The 16,003-nt window shown below is 34.0% G+C and overlaps 1 protein-coding gene across 1 annotated transcript in view; it reads right to left on the bottom strand.

Moving 5' to 3' along the window:
* Nucleotides 1-16,003, bottom strand: part of KLHL1 (kelch-like family member 1) — a 146,012-nt gene that overhangs the window by 34,874 nt on the left and 95,135 nt on the right. The window contains exon 6 of the mRNA XM_010003488.1: nucleotides 4,543-4,767. Coding sequence (XP_010001790.1) covers nucleotides 4,543-4,767 — 225 coding nt within the window. The remainder of the gene's footprint in view (nucleotides 1-4,542; nucleotides 4,768-16,003) is intronic.

Genomic DNA, 16,003 nt, shown 5'->3' on the forward strand with positions numbered 1-16,003 from the left:
CACCGAAGTTCAAATCTGCCGTCATATCCATAATGGAATTGCAGATTTTTATGGAGATGAAAACCAACAATGGAACATAAAAACAACATACAGAAAATCAGGATTATTTTTTTTTGTTATATTAAAAAAAAAAAAAAAAAAGGTGAACCAAGCCACTATATATTTTTGTTTTTATTTTAATGGAAGATGTGAATTTTCCATTTTTGCCTCCTCTATAACCCAGAATTTTTAGTACCTAAAAAGTAGAAATTAACTGGAAAGCTAGTGGGGAAAGAAGAAAAGGATCTCCTCTATTCTCTACATTTTTTTAACGTTTATTTTACAGTTATAATGGATGTAAGTCTTAAGGATGTATCAAGCTTTTATTTATATTTGTATTTTACTTTAAGGGTTTCTGCTTTGCCTTGAATATTTTTTTGATAGATTGTAACTCCACAGACCAATACGTATGTATCTGGGCTTAAGCACTATCTAAAATAACATCATTGCCTATTTTTCTACTCATTGTTTAATAAATTGGTTAGTAACACCTATTCTTTCAAGTCTTTGTCTCCAAAAAAGAGTTTGCTTGGCATAAAAGGAAGTAAGGTGAACAGTCTCCACATTTACCTCATAAACTGCAACCTTAAGCTGCATACATTTTATTGCAATATCCTGTTCATTATAAATTTGTGGTATCAAGCTATTTGTTACCTTTGGTCTTTCCTTCACCTGTTTCCTTGTGATCAGGTATTGTTTTGTTATTACGGATCTCTCAAGGTCTCTAGCATCTGAACCTTTTTCTGGTATTTTCACTGAATGAAATGCATATTATAAAATTTTACACATTTCTTGACAAAAAGACCACTTTTTTATTCATTTCATCAAGTGAAAACAAAAGAAAATAGAAGTACTTTCCTCACGACAGTATTTTATTTGTGGAACTTTCATTATATTGAATACATTAAAACATTCAGTTAAGATTCTGCAACTATGCTTCAAGCTTTTGCTCCATCCATCCACATTGTCACAGTAAAAAATTATATCTTAAGCAAGAAGTGTAAAAGGACATTTGAAAGTCAATGGCCTTTATGACCAAATCTGAACTATAGGAAACTATTTTTGCTGTAAGTCTGTTTCTGTATAAATTTAGATGCTTAGTTTCTGTATAACTGATTACATCTAGTTCACACTATTAATTTTCTATTACATTTTATTGTACTTTATTATACTACTTCAATTTTCAATCAAAAGGGAAAAAGAGCTCTCTATTGGTAAGTAAAAGTGATAAGAACTAATTTAAACTGTGGTACACAAATCATTATCTCTAAAACTGTACATTGAAATGTCCTTACAAAGGGGTGCTTTGGACTCTCCTATTTAAATGGAAGACAACTGATGAAGTGTGATCAATTATATGAGGATTAAATTCCAGGAATTCCTTTGCAAATTAAAAATATTAAATCTATTTTACATAGATTTACAGTCAACTTCCAATCTGGCTAAAACTGAAATATGCTTTCTTAGAAAACAAACAAACAAACAAACAAACAACTACTAAAAACCCCAGGTTAAAATACTTGATAAATAATAAATATTTATTTTTTTAAATTCTTTGGAAAGCATCACATTAATTTTGCATCATCAAAACAGACAACAGTGAAATGCTTTTGAAAATAGTTCAAATATTTTATAAATTATAACTTGATAATTTAAAGAATGTATAGGCTTAGATTGATTAATGTCTATATCGATACATGTATTTTCCTTTCAAGATTTACCATGCAGTAAGATTAAATCAAAGCCAAGATGAAGTAATTACTCAGGAGATAATTTTTGGTGACATTTCGCATAAATGAAAATATAAAGCTAAATTTACATCATTTTGCACTTCAGTCCTTATTTTCTCTATTAAAAGTCAGAATCACTATCATACCATTGACAGTGATTTTGTGATATGTTGATCTCACGTGCAAGCCCATGAATGACAGTTATTACAGTTATTTCCATGGGATATACAAAACTCACTAGAAATTAGAGTGAAATGATGAAAATTGGACCTAACATTTCTAGAACTTTTTAGAATGAATAGAAGATTATTGTCTTTAAAGTTCAAGAAAGCTTCAAAATTGTCTTTGAATAGGCAGAATTTAATTATTCTTATTAGAAAATTCATAGTGGTTAGTTCTCTGTGTTGAAAGAATGTAAAATAGTCATCTTTTCCCCTAAAATAATAAACCAACAAAAAATATCTTCCTGGGTAGGAAGTTCACTTTATTAAACTTTATTTTACATTTGCTATTCTTAAAATTCATAAAACATTTAACTATGTTTATATTCTCTGTAGATTTTAATATGCATTGTTCTTCTAAGCAAGTACTAACAATAGATCTGCAAAGCTGCAGTCTCATGCCTGTATTGGAAATTTCCACTCTGACTGGTGTCAGTGTTGTGGATTATTATTTTTGTCACTAGTATTTAACACAACTTCACATCCATAAAAGTTAATCGCACATAATAGTTTAGGAAATTTTACCTTATTCATTGTCTTGTACTTAAAGTGCAGAGGAGAAAATTTAGATTAATTGAAACATTGACTTTAAATTTTGTATTATTTAAAAAATGGTTTTGTATGCAAAGAGAAATAAAGAATTCAATAAACATAACAGCCTGCCTATTGTTATCAGTTTCAGGAATGTAATTACCTAAGCATGCAGCTGATTTTGAAATTCATCTATCAGTTAAACTTCTTCATGTTTGGGCATTGCACACATAATAATTGCTGATAATGCAAGAAACTGACCCACAGCTCTTCTACAGACACATAGATTTGGAAATAAGTTAATGTTTCACACACAGTTAAGGCGGTTTAATTTTACTTTGTGATTAAATTGGAAGTTTATGACTTAAAAGCTGAAGAGATTCTTCTACCAAAGCATTGGTAGTGCTATGAATCACAGTGTACACAGAAAAAAAGCTGCAATAAATTTAAACTATCTAGATAAGTGTTTGTATATATATATATACACATACAGCCAGGTACATAATGATATACATCATACATGTAATACATATATCACATATACAAAATACTATGTATGTATTACTTATGTAATATTGACCAAAGTAAACAGAAATTCTGATCTCACTTTTTATTTGCTAGCTTTGATTTTTATCTACTCCCTTTGTAACCTAGTAGCGCTTTGACTGGCATTTCAGTTTCCCCCCAGTCTTTTCCGCTATTAACATTTCTCATTACTTCTTAAAAATTGCAGAGCTATCCCTGTTTTTTTTTTCTTAGTTAACCTTTTTTTTTCCCCTTCCTTCTGTCTCATGTATTGGATTCTAGAGCAGCAAACATGGAAGTGGAAAATCAAAATGGGTCTAAGGAGCATGGTTGTTCCTCATGGCTGTGCAAACACATATGCCATTTGATATTTTTGTCATAAACATCCAAGATATTCTGGGATATTTTATCCTACAACTCCCTAACTTCCCATATTTTCTTTCCACTTCTGACTCTTGAACTTACTTTTCTAGACACTCTCATTATGGGCAGATATTCAATATATCTAACTTTAAGCACACTCCTTATGTCCTTAAGAATACATTACATACTTAGCTGGTTCAGAAAAAAAAGCGTTAAAGCCATAACCAACTGTGTATGGAGACTTGGAAACTCTCCAGGTCCTCTGGGACCTTTCACTCTGGATAGAGTGAATTCTACCTACCCTAGGCCTAGATGCTGTATAAATAAACCTAAGGCTTTCCCACCAACACTAGACATTATACAGCATTTTTAGAATGAAAATTTCAACTGGAAGAATACTCTTTTCCAAGAGGGTAGGAGGAAATATATGTAACCTATCTCGACTCTAAGCTGCACAAGAGTTTGTTAGGTAACACCATGCTCTGTTATCTCTCTTCCTACACTGATCATCTTGCAAGTACATACTTGACTGTGGATAGTGACATCAGTATATTTACAAAACCAAAGACCTAAGCTCAAGTCTAGGCTTAACAGAGTGTAAACCTAGCCTAAAATAGGAGCTTAGACATTCCCTACATAATTAATAGAAAGGTCACCTTCATTTTGATACAATACTACATTAAAGGATTTGCTGTTGATTGTAATTCAGGCAAATGGACATGATAACCTAGCATGTATTTTCCATTTCTATTTTTATAATGTTGCAATAATCTTATTACATCAGGTGATTTTGGCAGATTCCTTCCTTTAAGTGAGAAAATCTCATTGCTCTACAGCTAATATTTAAAAAGGTTACTTTTGAATCATCACATTACTGAAGTAACTGAGTAAATTACAGCTTTCTTTACCTGTTCCTCTGACTTTTATTTGGGTTTTTTTGTTTTGCTTTCTTTTTTCTTTTTCCCAGTATTATTTTAGTAAATAATAAAATTCCATAAATATTCTTAGCAATCTAAGAACCATTATTGCTAGTGTTCATAATGCTACAATAGCATAAAATACCGAGCTTTACATCACAAATTAAATAGCTGAAAAAATTGTAGAGCCTGTTTAAGACGTTCTGTTTTCCTTACCTAAGCCATGCCTATGCGTTGACATTGGTGGTAGCACAGTCCAAGCCTTGGTCTTTGGATTGTAACATTCAACAGTGTTTAATGTCTTTAAACCATCCCGACCTCCAATGACAAACAGCTTGTCATCAATGACAGCAACACCAAACTGAAGCCTCCTGCCATTCATCACTCCAGCCTGGATCCATATATCTGTTCTGAGATCATACTTTTCAATAGTTGTAGCACCTGACGAGACATAATGAGGATAACATGTACAAAATGCATACAAAATTGGCATTGGCTACCTTTTTTTTTTTACTTAAAGTGTAATATCTTCAATATTATTTTCTGTTTACTTCCAGCATTTTGACAAATATTTTTTATTTCTTCAGATAAAGAATATATGTGTGTGTGTTTATCTATATAAAATGTTTTTACTTTCCCAAGAAAAGTGAACACCCCCCCAAAACGGCCTGTACAGAATCAAAGTATTGCAAGTCTGAATAACAGTATATTCTCTGATCATTTTTACTGTTCAGTGGCATAACCAAGATAACTAATCTTGTTATACTTGATTCCACCTTCCATAAAATGTAAAAAAAAGCCTGCAAAATTACATGAAGTTTTAATGAAGGATTCAAATTGTACCTCAATTTTAGTTCATATTTCTTTCTCGTTTTTTCTCTGATAGAGCCAACTCCAGCTGGCTCGAAGAGGGACCCACATCCTCAATGTGGACTTCTTAAATCACAGAGAAAAAGTTGCTGTGCAACAGCAGATGCAGATGGAGAGAAACAACTCTGCAGACACCAGGGTAAGTGAAGAATGAGACAGAAGAAGTGCTCCAGTTGCCAGAGCACAGATTCCCCTCCAGTCTATGGCAAAGACCATCTTGAGGCACGTTACTTCCCTGAAGCTCATGACCCCATGTCAGAGCAGCTGGATACATTGGAAGGAGGCTGTGACATTATAGAGAGCCCACAAGGGAACAAGTTCTTGGCAGGATCTGTAGACCCATGGAGAGAGGGGATCCCACCCTAGAACAGATTTGCTGGCAAGACTTGGGACTAAATTGTGGGCCCATGCTGGAACAGTCTGTTGTGAAGGACTGCACCCCATGGAAAGGGCCCACACTGGCGCAGTTTGTGAAGAACTGCAGCCCATGGGAAGGACCTGCATTGAAGAAGTTCATGAAGGACTGTCCCCCATGAAAGGGACCCTACACTGGAGCAAGAGAAGAGTATAAGGAGTCCTCTCTTTGAGGAGGAAGGAGCAGTGGAAACAATATGTGATGCACCGTAACCCCATTCCCCATCTCCCTGCGCTGCTGGGTGGGAGGAGGTAGATAAATCAGGAGTGAATTTGAGTCTGGGAAGAAGGGAGAGGTGGAGGAAGGTGTTTTATGGGTTTTTTAGGGTCTTTTTTTTTGTCTTTTTTTTTTTTTTTTTTTTCCTCATGATCATACTCTCATTTGATTGGTAATAAATTAAACTAATTTTCCCAGAATCTGTTTTGCCCATAACAGTAACTGGTGAGTGACCTCTCCCTGTCTTTATGTTGATCCACAAGCCTTTTTGCAATTTTTTCTTTCCTCTGTCAAACTGAGAGGGGGAATGATAGAGAGGCTTTACTGTGCACATGGTATCCAACCAGGGTCAGCCTGCCACCATGTAGAGCAATAAAGGAACATAACTTAGATTTCAGAAGGTGAAAGAGTAATGCATCCCATTCATTGTAATATGAGTGTGGAAAAGCTAATTTAAAGCAAAAATATAAATATTTAATTGATAGATAAGTTTAAACTAATTCTTAAGATAAACACTTGATAAATCATTTGAAATGTAATAATTTTATTTTTACATACACATAGCAGTGATTTATTTATAAAGTTTAAATATCCCTACAGAAAGAATCAACATAATTATAAAATTGTACCAACTTTTTTAATTATAATAAAAGGTTAGTATTCCATGGGAAATTATTCTTTTAGGAGTAATTCATTCTTTGGAACAGATGAGTAATGAACCAAGTGGAAACAAGTATCTTGAAAGCAATACTTTTGTTAATTGAACTAAGACATATAATTTAAATTCAATTTTTATCTAAGGGTAACAGAGTAGTAATAATGTACAATTCAACTGGATGTATTAAATCCCCTGCTAGTTTTATGAAGCCACAAGATAAATGAAGCAATTTTTTCATTCATGTCTCATTAGGGAGACGTATTTATTTATTTTTTTTGTCCCTAATTTAAAAAAGAACTGTGCAAATGCACTAATCTTTACATGAGCAAGAACAAAAATACAGACTGTTTGATACAGTTGTTTGGTGGTGTTTCAGGGCATATTATAATGATGGACATTAATAGATTTATTTTAAAATGCTTGAAATCTTGGATATGTGAATCTATCTAAATTAAAATGTAGAAATGTAGCATATGAGTTCCGTAACTGCCTACTTCCATGGTAAAGAGTGCACTTAGAAGCTTTGTCATTCTGATTTCAGAAGATCTTACTAACATAACAAATGCAGTCTTCAAATTATGCTCAGCTATGAATATTCTAACACTAGTTTAGTCTGAGGTTTCTACAATGTTTTATTAAACTACATATTGAACATCTAATCAGGTGGTTCCCAGAGTGGCTGAATTCTCTTTATCCAAGTAAGATCCCTTGCTAGTCTAGTAATAATACTAATAGTAATAATAATAACAAAACCAATAATAATAACATTACAAAGTGGAACAGGTACTGGTCATATAAAACGGTCATAGAACTGGGAACATGAATACAATATATTCCAGACTGCAATGCAGACAAGAACAAAAGACCTTTCAAGTTACCGCTGTCATTGGATGAAATCATGTCATGGATGGAGAAGAGATGATTCAATCAGCTGAATCACAGATAACTTTGCAGTGGACAGAAAAGCATAGTTTTAGTCTTTTGTGGCTGAATTCTACATCATGCACCTCACTCAGTTTGGTTCCTAGCATGGGAATGCCCATAGATTCTCCATGGTTGCTAAGACTGCATGAAAAAGAATGTGGAAGTGACACCTTTTTAACTCTATTTGATGACAGTCTTCTTAAAGGAAGAGCTCTAGGCCTAGAACTTATTATCAGAAAAAATTAGTCACCATAGGCCTTTTCAGTACGTTATCACCGCATTCAGGCCAGCTGCGTCACTTCATGCAGGTCTTGCATTCTCTAGACATTCTTCAAAAAACACTAAACCAAGTTAAAAATCTCATTCCTTGACTTCAATGACTCTCAGCATGGATGATCAGTCTGCAACTTGTAAAGTGAGTAAAATTTACCAATGCACCAGCTGCAGCTGTACACAACAATGTCTAAACACGAAATAGCTGTGCAGAAAACATCTGTGGTCTCTTCCCTGTTCCTGAAGTAAATAGGGAAACAGCCAATACTTCGGCTGACAACCCCAAACACAAGATGAGGTAAAATCTCCTATTTTGTTAAGACATCTAACCTGTCATGGAACAATCTTAGTATACAGATGGATATCGGCCTGTCTAAACAAGCAAATGAACAAATACATCTTTTTTAAATGGTGCCATGTCCTTATAATGAAGATGGTCAAGTAGATCAAACAGTTCATCTGTAGGGGCTGGGCAGTCCTCATCCTCTAAGGTTTTCAAGACCCAAGTGGATATGGTGTGATATCATAGCTGACCCTGCTTTGAGAAAGAGGTTGGACTAGAGAACTCCTGAGATCCTTTCCAACCAAAATCATTCTATGACTCTGTGATTGCTCCATCTGGGATGGATATTGTGGTCATCCATTTCTTTTCCTAGGCACAGCTAGCTTTCAGTAAGAGAAAACCTCATATATAATAGTTTTATTTAAGACTGTGATATGAAATACTGTGGAACCAAAACATCATTGAAATCTTCTTCATCTTCCACTATGCCATAATTTTATTTTGATTTCTTATTATTTATTCATTATTTATTACTTACATAAACAACTATCCATGTAAAATATACATAGTCATGAATAAAACCTTAAAAATTTCTTGTCAGCTTTCGCTCTCAACAGAACCACATGAAGTGGAACCACTTTAATATGATAATAAGTTCAAGTTAATATTGTATATATATCCATATGTTTATATATATTGCATACATTTTACACAGAGATACATATATTTTTAAACATGCTTGGCAATTTTTCATCTGTAAATAAACCAGGGAAAGCAGAAGAGTACTTGTCTACCTTTTATATTTTATTTTAGAGAGAATAATATAATACCATGGCATATAGGAGTTCCTAAAAGGGAATGTCATAATAGCAATTCCTGACTGATTTTTTTCTTCCAAAATTGACAGGAGGTGTTGGTGTCTAGTCGCTGACACACTGGAGTGAACAAAAGGTATCTAAGTAAGATTAACAGACAGAAAAGGAGTGACTCATCAATCCAATTGACTATCAAACTGCAGCAGAACACTGCAACAAAAGCTCAGTTCACAAAGCTTTAAGAAAGTATACTAGTCATAAAGACATCCTTACACATATAATAAAATGCCAAGTCATAGTCTCGGTCATTATGGATGAAAGTACAACTAGTTTTCCTTAAAGAGTCTGGATAATAATAAACTAATGGATAAAAGACTAGTTTTTCACTTTACAAGTAGTGGGACAGTAATAGAAGATAGCGATTGTATTTATGTGAGTAAAAGCAAGGTAAGAACTTGAGGCAAATACGAAATATGGCAGATATTGCAACATTTTGCTTTAAGGGATATTCTTATATATATTCTCAATAAGGGACACATACTGACTTTAGGCGGTCAGTGGTATTTTAAGTATTACAGGATTATGCAGGTCAAAGTGATTATGATGGATATCTATACAGAAACTAATTAAGAGTAAATTATGTGTCACATTAAATTTAACCTTTGTATGCACTCCATTTTTTTATTGATGTTCCATCTCTCTACATGTCAGTAGAAAGTTGATGTAATCTAAGTCCCTTGTTCATCTTTATATATCTTGCTTTCTTTTTTTTTCTTTTTTTTTTTAGCAAAAATCATGTCCTTCTCTAGGTTGTCATATCAACTACCATATTTTCATCTACAAACTGGTAAAAATATTCACATGGCTGGAAACAAGTAAGTCCCTTATTAAACTCGCGTGGTATCAGAAAGGAAGCAGGAAACTGGAAACATTAGTGAAACAGAGACCATAAATGGTCTAACTTGCTTGCAGGTCATAAATGGTCTACAATTTTCTAACCAACTTAAGTTTCTGCTTCTTTGTAGGCTTTTTACAGTAACATACATATATATGATCTCATAGGAGTATTTTCACAGTATAGCTAAATAATTTATGCACACAGAACAGTGATAGTTCTGTTTCAGGCCTTACGGTGTTAGATTAAGCCTCTGTTGCAGAGGTTCAGGAAGTTATGATTTTCTCAGATGCCACAGGAAAGTGTCAGAAGTATAGGAAAAAAATTAGCAGAAAGGAGAAGAAACATAAATATATAAATTCAACACTACATGTAAAAGGAAAGAGAAATTCTGAACTTTGTTGAGCTGCAGAAAAACCACAACTATCAACAAAAAGCTGTTTGTTGAATTTACTGTACTACTGATGTTTTTTTATTGTGTTAATAACAATGTGGTGGTGCACTTGAAATGGTCAATAGCCATAAAATTATTATTTCTTACTTAAGTAAATAAAAAGAAATAATCTCAGGATTTCAAACAGCTGTAGATTTCAGGACCCAAAAAATCTACATGATTAATCATCTTTACTCCAGTAGAAAGCAAATACCTATTCACAAATATCACTTATTGTTCCAGACACTGCAAAAAACAATGTAAAATTCAACTGTATATATTACCGAATGAAAACTAGACATAGGCAGAAGAAGGCACACATTGGCCCATTCTACGGATATGTGTTTACTCACTAGATTTATAAAACACGTAAATAAATTAATAAAAAACTGAATAGACTAATAAACAGATAGCAAAACAAAGGTAAGATGGTGGAAAGAAGATGATGGTGGAAACCAATAAGTATTTTTGATCAGCAGGAGTGAAGACACACAAGAGATAGTTAGAATATTAAATTAAACAATAAGAACAGAGTGGTGACATTCTACTAGAGCCACTACTATCTGAACAGCCACAGTTTGTTTCTTCATTTAATTTCCTGGCTGTGAGTGATAACTAAGATGGATTCAATTTATCCTATCAGGATTGGAGACGGGCACATCTGCAAACATGAAAATGTAGGTATTGGCAATCAGAGATATTTATACAAGCTCCCAGGGCAGTCCAGGTAAGTGCTGCCAATGGATTCTGTACAGCTCTCCTGTCTAGCAAATGTCAGTCTAGAGTGCACCAACTGCACTATCTGCATCTGTATTGACTACAGTGGACACTAAGTTTATAGTTTAGGTGTAGCCATATATAGTGGAAACACTAAAATTTAGGTGAACCATGTTCTAGTTACAGTGTCAGTTGTTAGCATCTTCCTACACTAGACTGAAAGGGGAAAAGCCATACAGGTTCTAGTAATGCAGCCTATGGCATTTCAAGACAAGGGAACGGACCCCAAGAAAGTTTTCTATTGCATGTTTTCCATGAGAATTTTTATTTTAAAAAGCAAACAAACAAAAAAACCAAGCAAACAAACAAACAAACAAAAACCAAAAACCCCACTGACTTTTAAAATAGCTTTAATAATAGATACTTGAAAGCCCAAGTTTTAGGAAGCAATAACTGTTTTCAGCCTTCATCTTTCAGACATAACTTGTTTCACATAGATAACATATTTCAGTAACTGTAGTACAAATGTTTTTATAGAATTCTGCTTCACTTTATTTAATGTGAAGACTAAGATTAAATGCTCAAAAGTACAAATTATTAGGTAAAATTTTATGCAGTACCACTGCTGTAGGTTCTCTAAACTTGACATTTCCTTTCAGTATTCAAAACTCATTATAATTTTATTATTAGGACTTCTTGCAGATTTTTATTGTTTGAAACAAATAGTGACAAAAAAAGTTTCTTTGTCAAACTCTGTAACTGTCTGTTATTGTACCCTGTAGTAGCTCCCTGTGTTACTAGATTTAAGCACTTCACTTGAAAAATTAAAAATAAAGAAGCATCTTTGAACTAGATAATTAAGGAGGGATATTATTCGATTTAGAGAACTGAAATATGCCAGATTATATTTTATATTTATGGATTGTAGTATTCTCTCCAGATTCAATCATCACGGTACCTAGAAGACAAAAGACTTCTCACTCCCAGCACCTCAAAGAGCATTTGAAAAGTGCTTTATAGAAAACTTGAAGATAAACTTTTTGATCCAAAAAGCTGTTTTTATTGAAAAATTAACCCTTCCCTCTGAGTGGTGACTAAAAAAACTCCTAAATTTTGAAGTAAGTAGGCAACTTACAAAGCTGCAGTCTTAACATATTGTAAAACGTAATTGTTAGTATTTCACAACTCTTCCACTTTCAACTTATGGTCACCCTTCATAGTAATGGCTCTACTCCTGCTTATAGTAAATATGTCCTTGAATTTAACACTGGTTTAAATGTTATTTAAAATTATCCCCCAATAACATTATCACAGCATGCACATAGAGATTTTTCCTAAATTACTGACCAACAGCCCCCAAATTACTGGCCCCAAAACTATATAACCATATGTCACACACGGCTACCTAATCTATCTAATGATAATGGATATGAAACTGCAATGATAAACAAATATATGTTATATTGAGGAATGTACTACAAACATACTATGCACTCAGGCAATTTCTCATCCTTATAATACATACACGATATTTTCCAGCTGGACAAAAAGCCTGAATTACTTCTGTGAGTAGTACTGAATAAAGAATATAGGAAAAAGACATGGAGAGGTGAAACAAGTAATGTAATACAGATATGTATGATAAACAACAGTGTGTGGTAAATTAAAAACCTATACCATGGGTGTGGCAACATAAACTATTTCAAATAAGAAGTTAAGGATTTAAAAAATATATATTTATTTTTTAATACTTAAATTCTATTTATAATCCAATTGGGTATTGGATGAGATTAGTTCTGTGTATTGTGCATACTTCCATGGGTATTATAAACACTAATTAATCAAGATTTATGAAACAATGAAAGAAATGAGAGGTCTACAGAGAAAGAAAACTTTAGAAATTAAAGCACTGTAGATTATCTAGATAGTTTTGTATGAATGTTCAGCTGCTGATAACCCCTATGTTCACAAAGCACGGGTATATGAGATTCTCCCATACAAGGTTTTTGATTAAACTATCAAGTAACAGATCTCACGATTTTACCTTCTTCCACAAATCAGTACACCATTGCACAATTCAAATTTCTTTCTTTCTTTTTTAATGTTTTCTTTATAACTTGTAAGCTTTTGAATTTGTGGGATTTATTTGGTGAAACCTTTTGAAATGGTTTTTATATTATCTCTCTATTACACTTACTCTTTTTCTGAAGATAAGAATGTTACATTACCTTGTTAATGTTTTGTAAATTAAGAATTTTTTATCAAGCTGACTGCCATTCTCATTGTGTTGGCATAGGTAATGAGTGAAGACTGTTGCATGGGAAAAAAAAATAAATATTGTGTAACTCAATGTTTTAAGTCAAGTGCAACAATATCAAGACTGTTTTCTGTTTCTGTTTTCTGAAGATGGTAGTATTTTTTAACAACCTGATGTAGGTTACTTGAAATTAGATAAACTTTGTAAAGAATGTCTGAGACTATGACAGCAATATACTAATTTCAATTAAATATAAATGCAGGGATTTTGGCATAAACAAAAGGAAAATAGCTTCAGAAGCACATACAAATGCCTAAACATTCCACCACCCCTAAACCTCACCTTTGCATTCAATGTAGACATTTCCCCAGAAAAAAAGTACTTTTTTTTTTCTCCTAGCTAGAATGATTCAGTACTTAAACCCATGAAAAAGACTAGGAGTTCTACATTTATCATCACAACATTTCAACTTTGTTTTTTTCCTCTTGTAAGTGCTGATTTTGCTATTACTGAAGCTGCTGCTGACGTGTACTTTGACTATTTGGTTCAAGATTTAGAGATGCTGCTATGAATAGGTGAAAAATTATGACCTTGATCTAGTGATCTGCAACATTATACTTTGAACTGAAAAGATGGTTACTCTTGTGGAACTAATGTGACCTAAATAGGTTACTGACAAAAATATCAAGGAGAAACTCTTGGTGAAGAAAATGATATACAGAAAACAAACTAGCAGTATACTACTCTTCTCTTTAGTTAGACTGTAAGAAATTCCTTAAGCACTCAAAATATATAAGTTGTATATAATAATTCCTAGCTCAGTTGACTGAAAAAATATTAGCATTTCATAGGGTTTGTCATAAAGTGACATTAACAAATAGCAGAAAACCTTTGGGAATATTCAGTTATTCAATATGAAAATAATTCTCTAAAAATAAAGGCTCTAAAAATAAACCAAGTGTTTTTCCACTAATGTTTATATTTTAAGGAGTATCAGAAATCACAGCTTTTAGACAGTCATTTTAGGTAACGCCTTTAATGCTGGATGTTTATTTTATAATATACCATTATGTTTTACAACACAAAACATTCATGTTTTATGGTTTTTATCTAGTCTGGAACTTATGGAAGTCCCTTTTATTAATTATTTATATAATACTGTATGCTACTCTATCTTTGCTCATCAACAAAAAACGTGCCTTTTCTTTAAAAGCAATTTTCTTCCCACTGGAATTTGTGCAATTAAGATGTTAACAATTAAAAGAAACGTTCTAGACATGGACAACAGTAAATCCTGGGGCAACTGCATCTCGACTGCATCTCTTGTGCACACAGAAGAGCTACCGAAATGGGAGGGCAGTGATGGTGATCTGCACAGATTTTGAGAGAGTGATTGTGGGTATCTCTGTGTGCCTATATGTGTGTGCACACATGTGGCTGTGACTAGAAAATGTGGGCATTTGCTCAAGAAGGGCATTCAAAAATTTGAAGAACTTAATCTTTTGTAAGTGTCTAGTATTGCAGTTTATCTACTGGCATGACTGATTCTGATCTTAAACACATAGTTTATCTGATTGCCAGGTAATTGTCATAAGCAAATCATTAAGCTATATTGGCCATAATTTGGTTTAATCTATGTGAACTGAGCAGTTTGGTGCTGCCACAGAAGCCATTTTCCATTACCATCAGCCTTCCAGAATTTATCATTCTAGCTCTACAGATGCTCATCCACACTGCTTAGCTGTTGGCTCAGATCCTGGGAGAGTCTATTATCCCTCAGTTACTTCCCTCTAAGATAGATCTGTTGTAAAGAGTGCTATCCCTAGCATGCATGGACAGGAGCCAGCTAATGCTCAGTAATCATTGGGATTACAGTCTCTTCTGCAGTCCAAAGAGATATATTCGCTTCTTTATTTGTTTTTCCAGTTAAGAGTGTTGAAAATAAGGCGGGAGCTGTATTGAAGCTTACTTGGATGTTCTTCTGTATGAAATTAAAGTTTTTTTGAGCATTTCTTAAAATGTGAAGATCTATGAAGTGGGTGAAGGTGCAAGATAGAGGTGGAGAACCTATTGGACCGGAGGACCTAGGGGTTCTAATTGACAAGTGGCTGAATATGAGCCAGCAGTGTGCTCAGGTGGCCAAGAAAGCCAATGGCATCCTGGCTTGTATTAGAAACAGTGTGACCAGCAGAAGTAGAGAGGTGATTGTCCTCCTGTACTCAGCACTGGTGAGACCACACCTGGAGTATTGCATCCAGTTTTGAGCACCTCAATTCAAGAGAGATATTGAGGTGCTGGAGCGAGTACAGAGGACGGCAACGAAGCTGGTGAAGGGCCTAGAGAATCAATCTTACGAAGAACACTCGAAGGAGCTGGGAATGTTTAGTTTGAGAAAGAGGAGGCTGAGGGGAGACCTCATCAGTCTCTACAACTACCTGAAAGGTAGAGAGGTTGTAGAGAGGTTGGTGCTGGTCTCTTCTTGCAGGTAATTAGTGACAGAACAAGAGGGAATGGCTTCAAGCTGCAACAGGGTAGGTTTAGACTGGACATTAGAAAAAAAAAAAAATCACAGAAAGAGTGGTGAGGCGCTGGAATAGGCTGCCCAGGGAGGTGGTTGAGTCACCATCCCTGGATGTGTTTAAGAATGTGGTGTTAGTGGATATGGTTTAGGGAAGAACTTTGTAGAGTAGTGGTGATGGCTGGACTCAGTGATCTTTTTCAATCTGAATGGTTCTATGATTCTATGACCACACAGGGCAGGCTGTGCCAACATTAAGTCTTATCCACACTGGCTATTGAGTGGAGTTCCAGCAGTGAACTGAACCAAGAAAAACATTTACAATTTGTGCTGGAAAAAACTATTTGGTCTACTCCAAAGTCAATCCCAGTAGTAACATCCATTAATGAAACCTAGGTGAATA

The sequence above is a fragment of the Chaetura pelagica genome, unplaced genomic scaffold (genome assembly GCF_000747805.2).
Source record: "Chaetura pelagica isolate M959 unplaced genomic scaffold, ChaPel_1.0 scaffold106, whole genome shotgun sequence".
NCBI classification, from domain to species: domain Eukaryota; kingdom Metazoa; phylum Chordata; class Aves; order Apodiformes; family Apodidae; genus Chaetura; species Chaetura pelagica.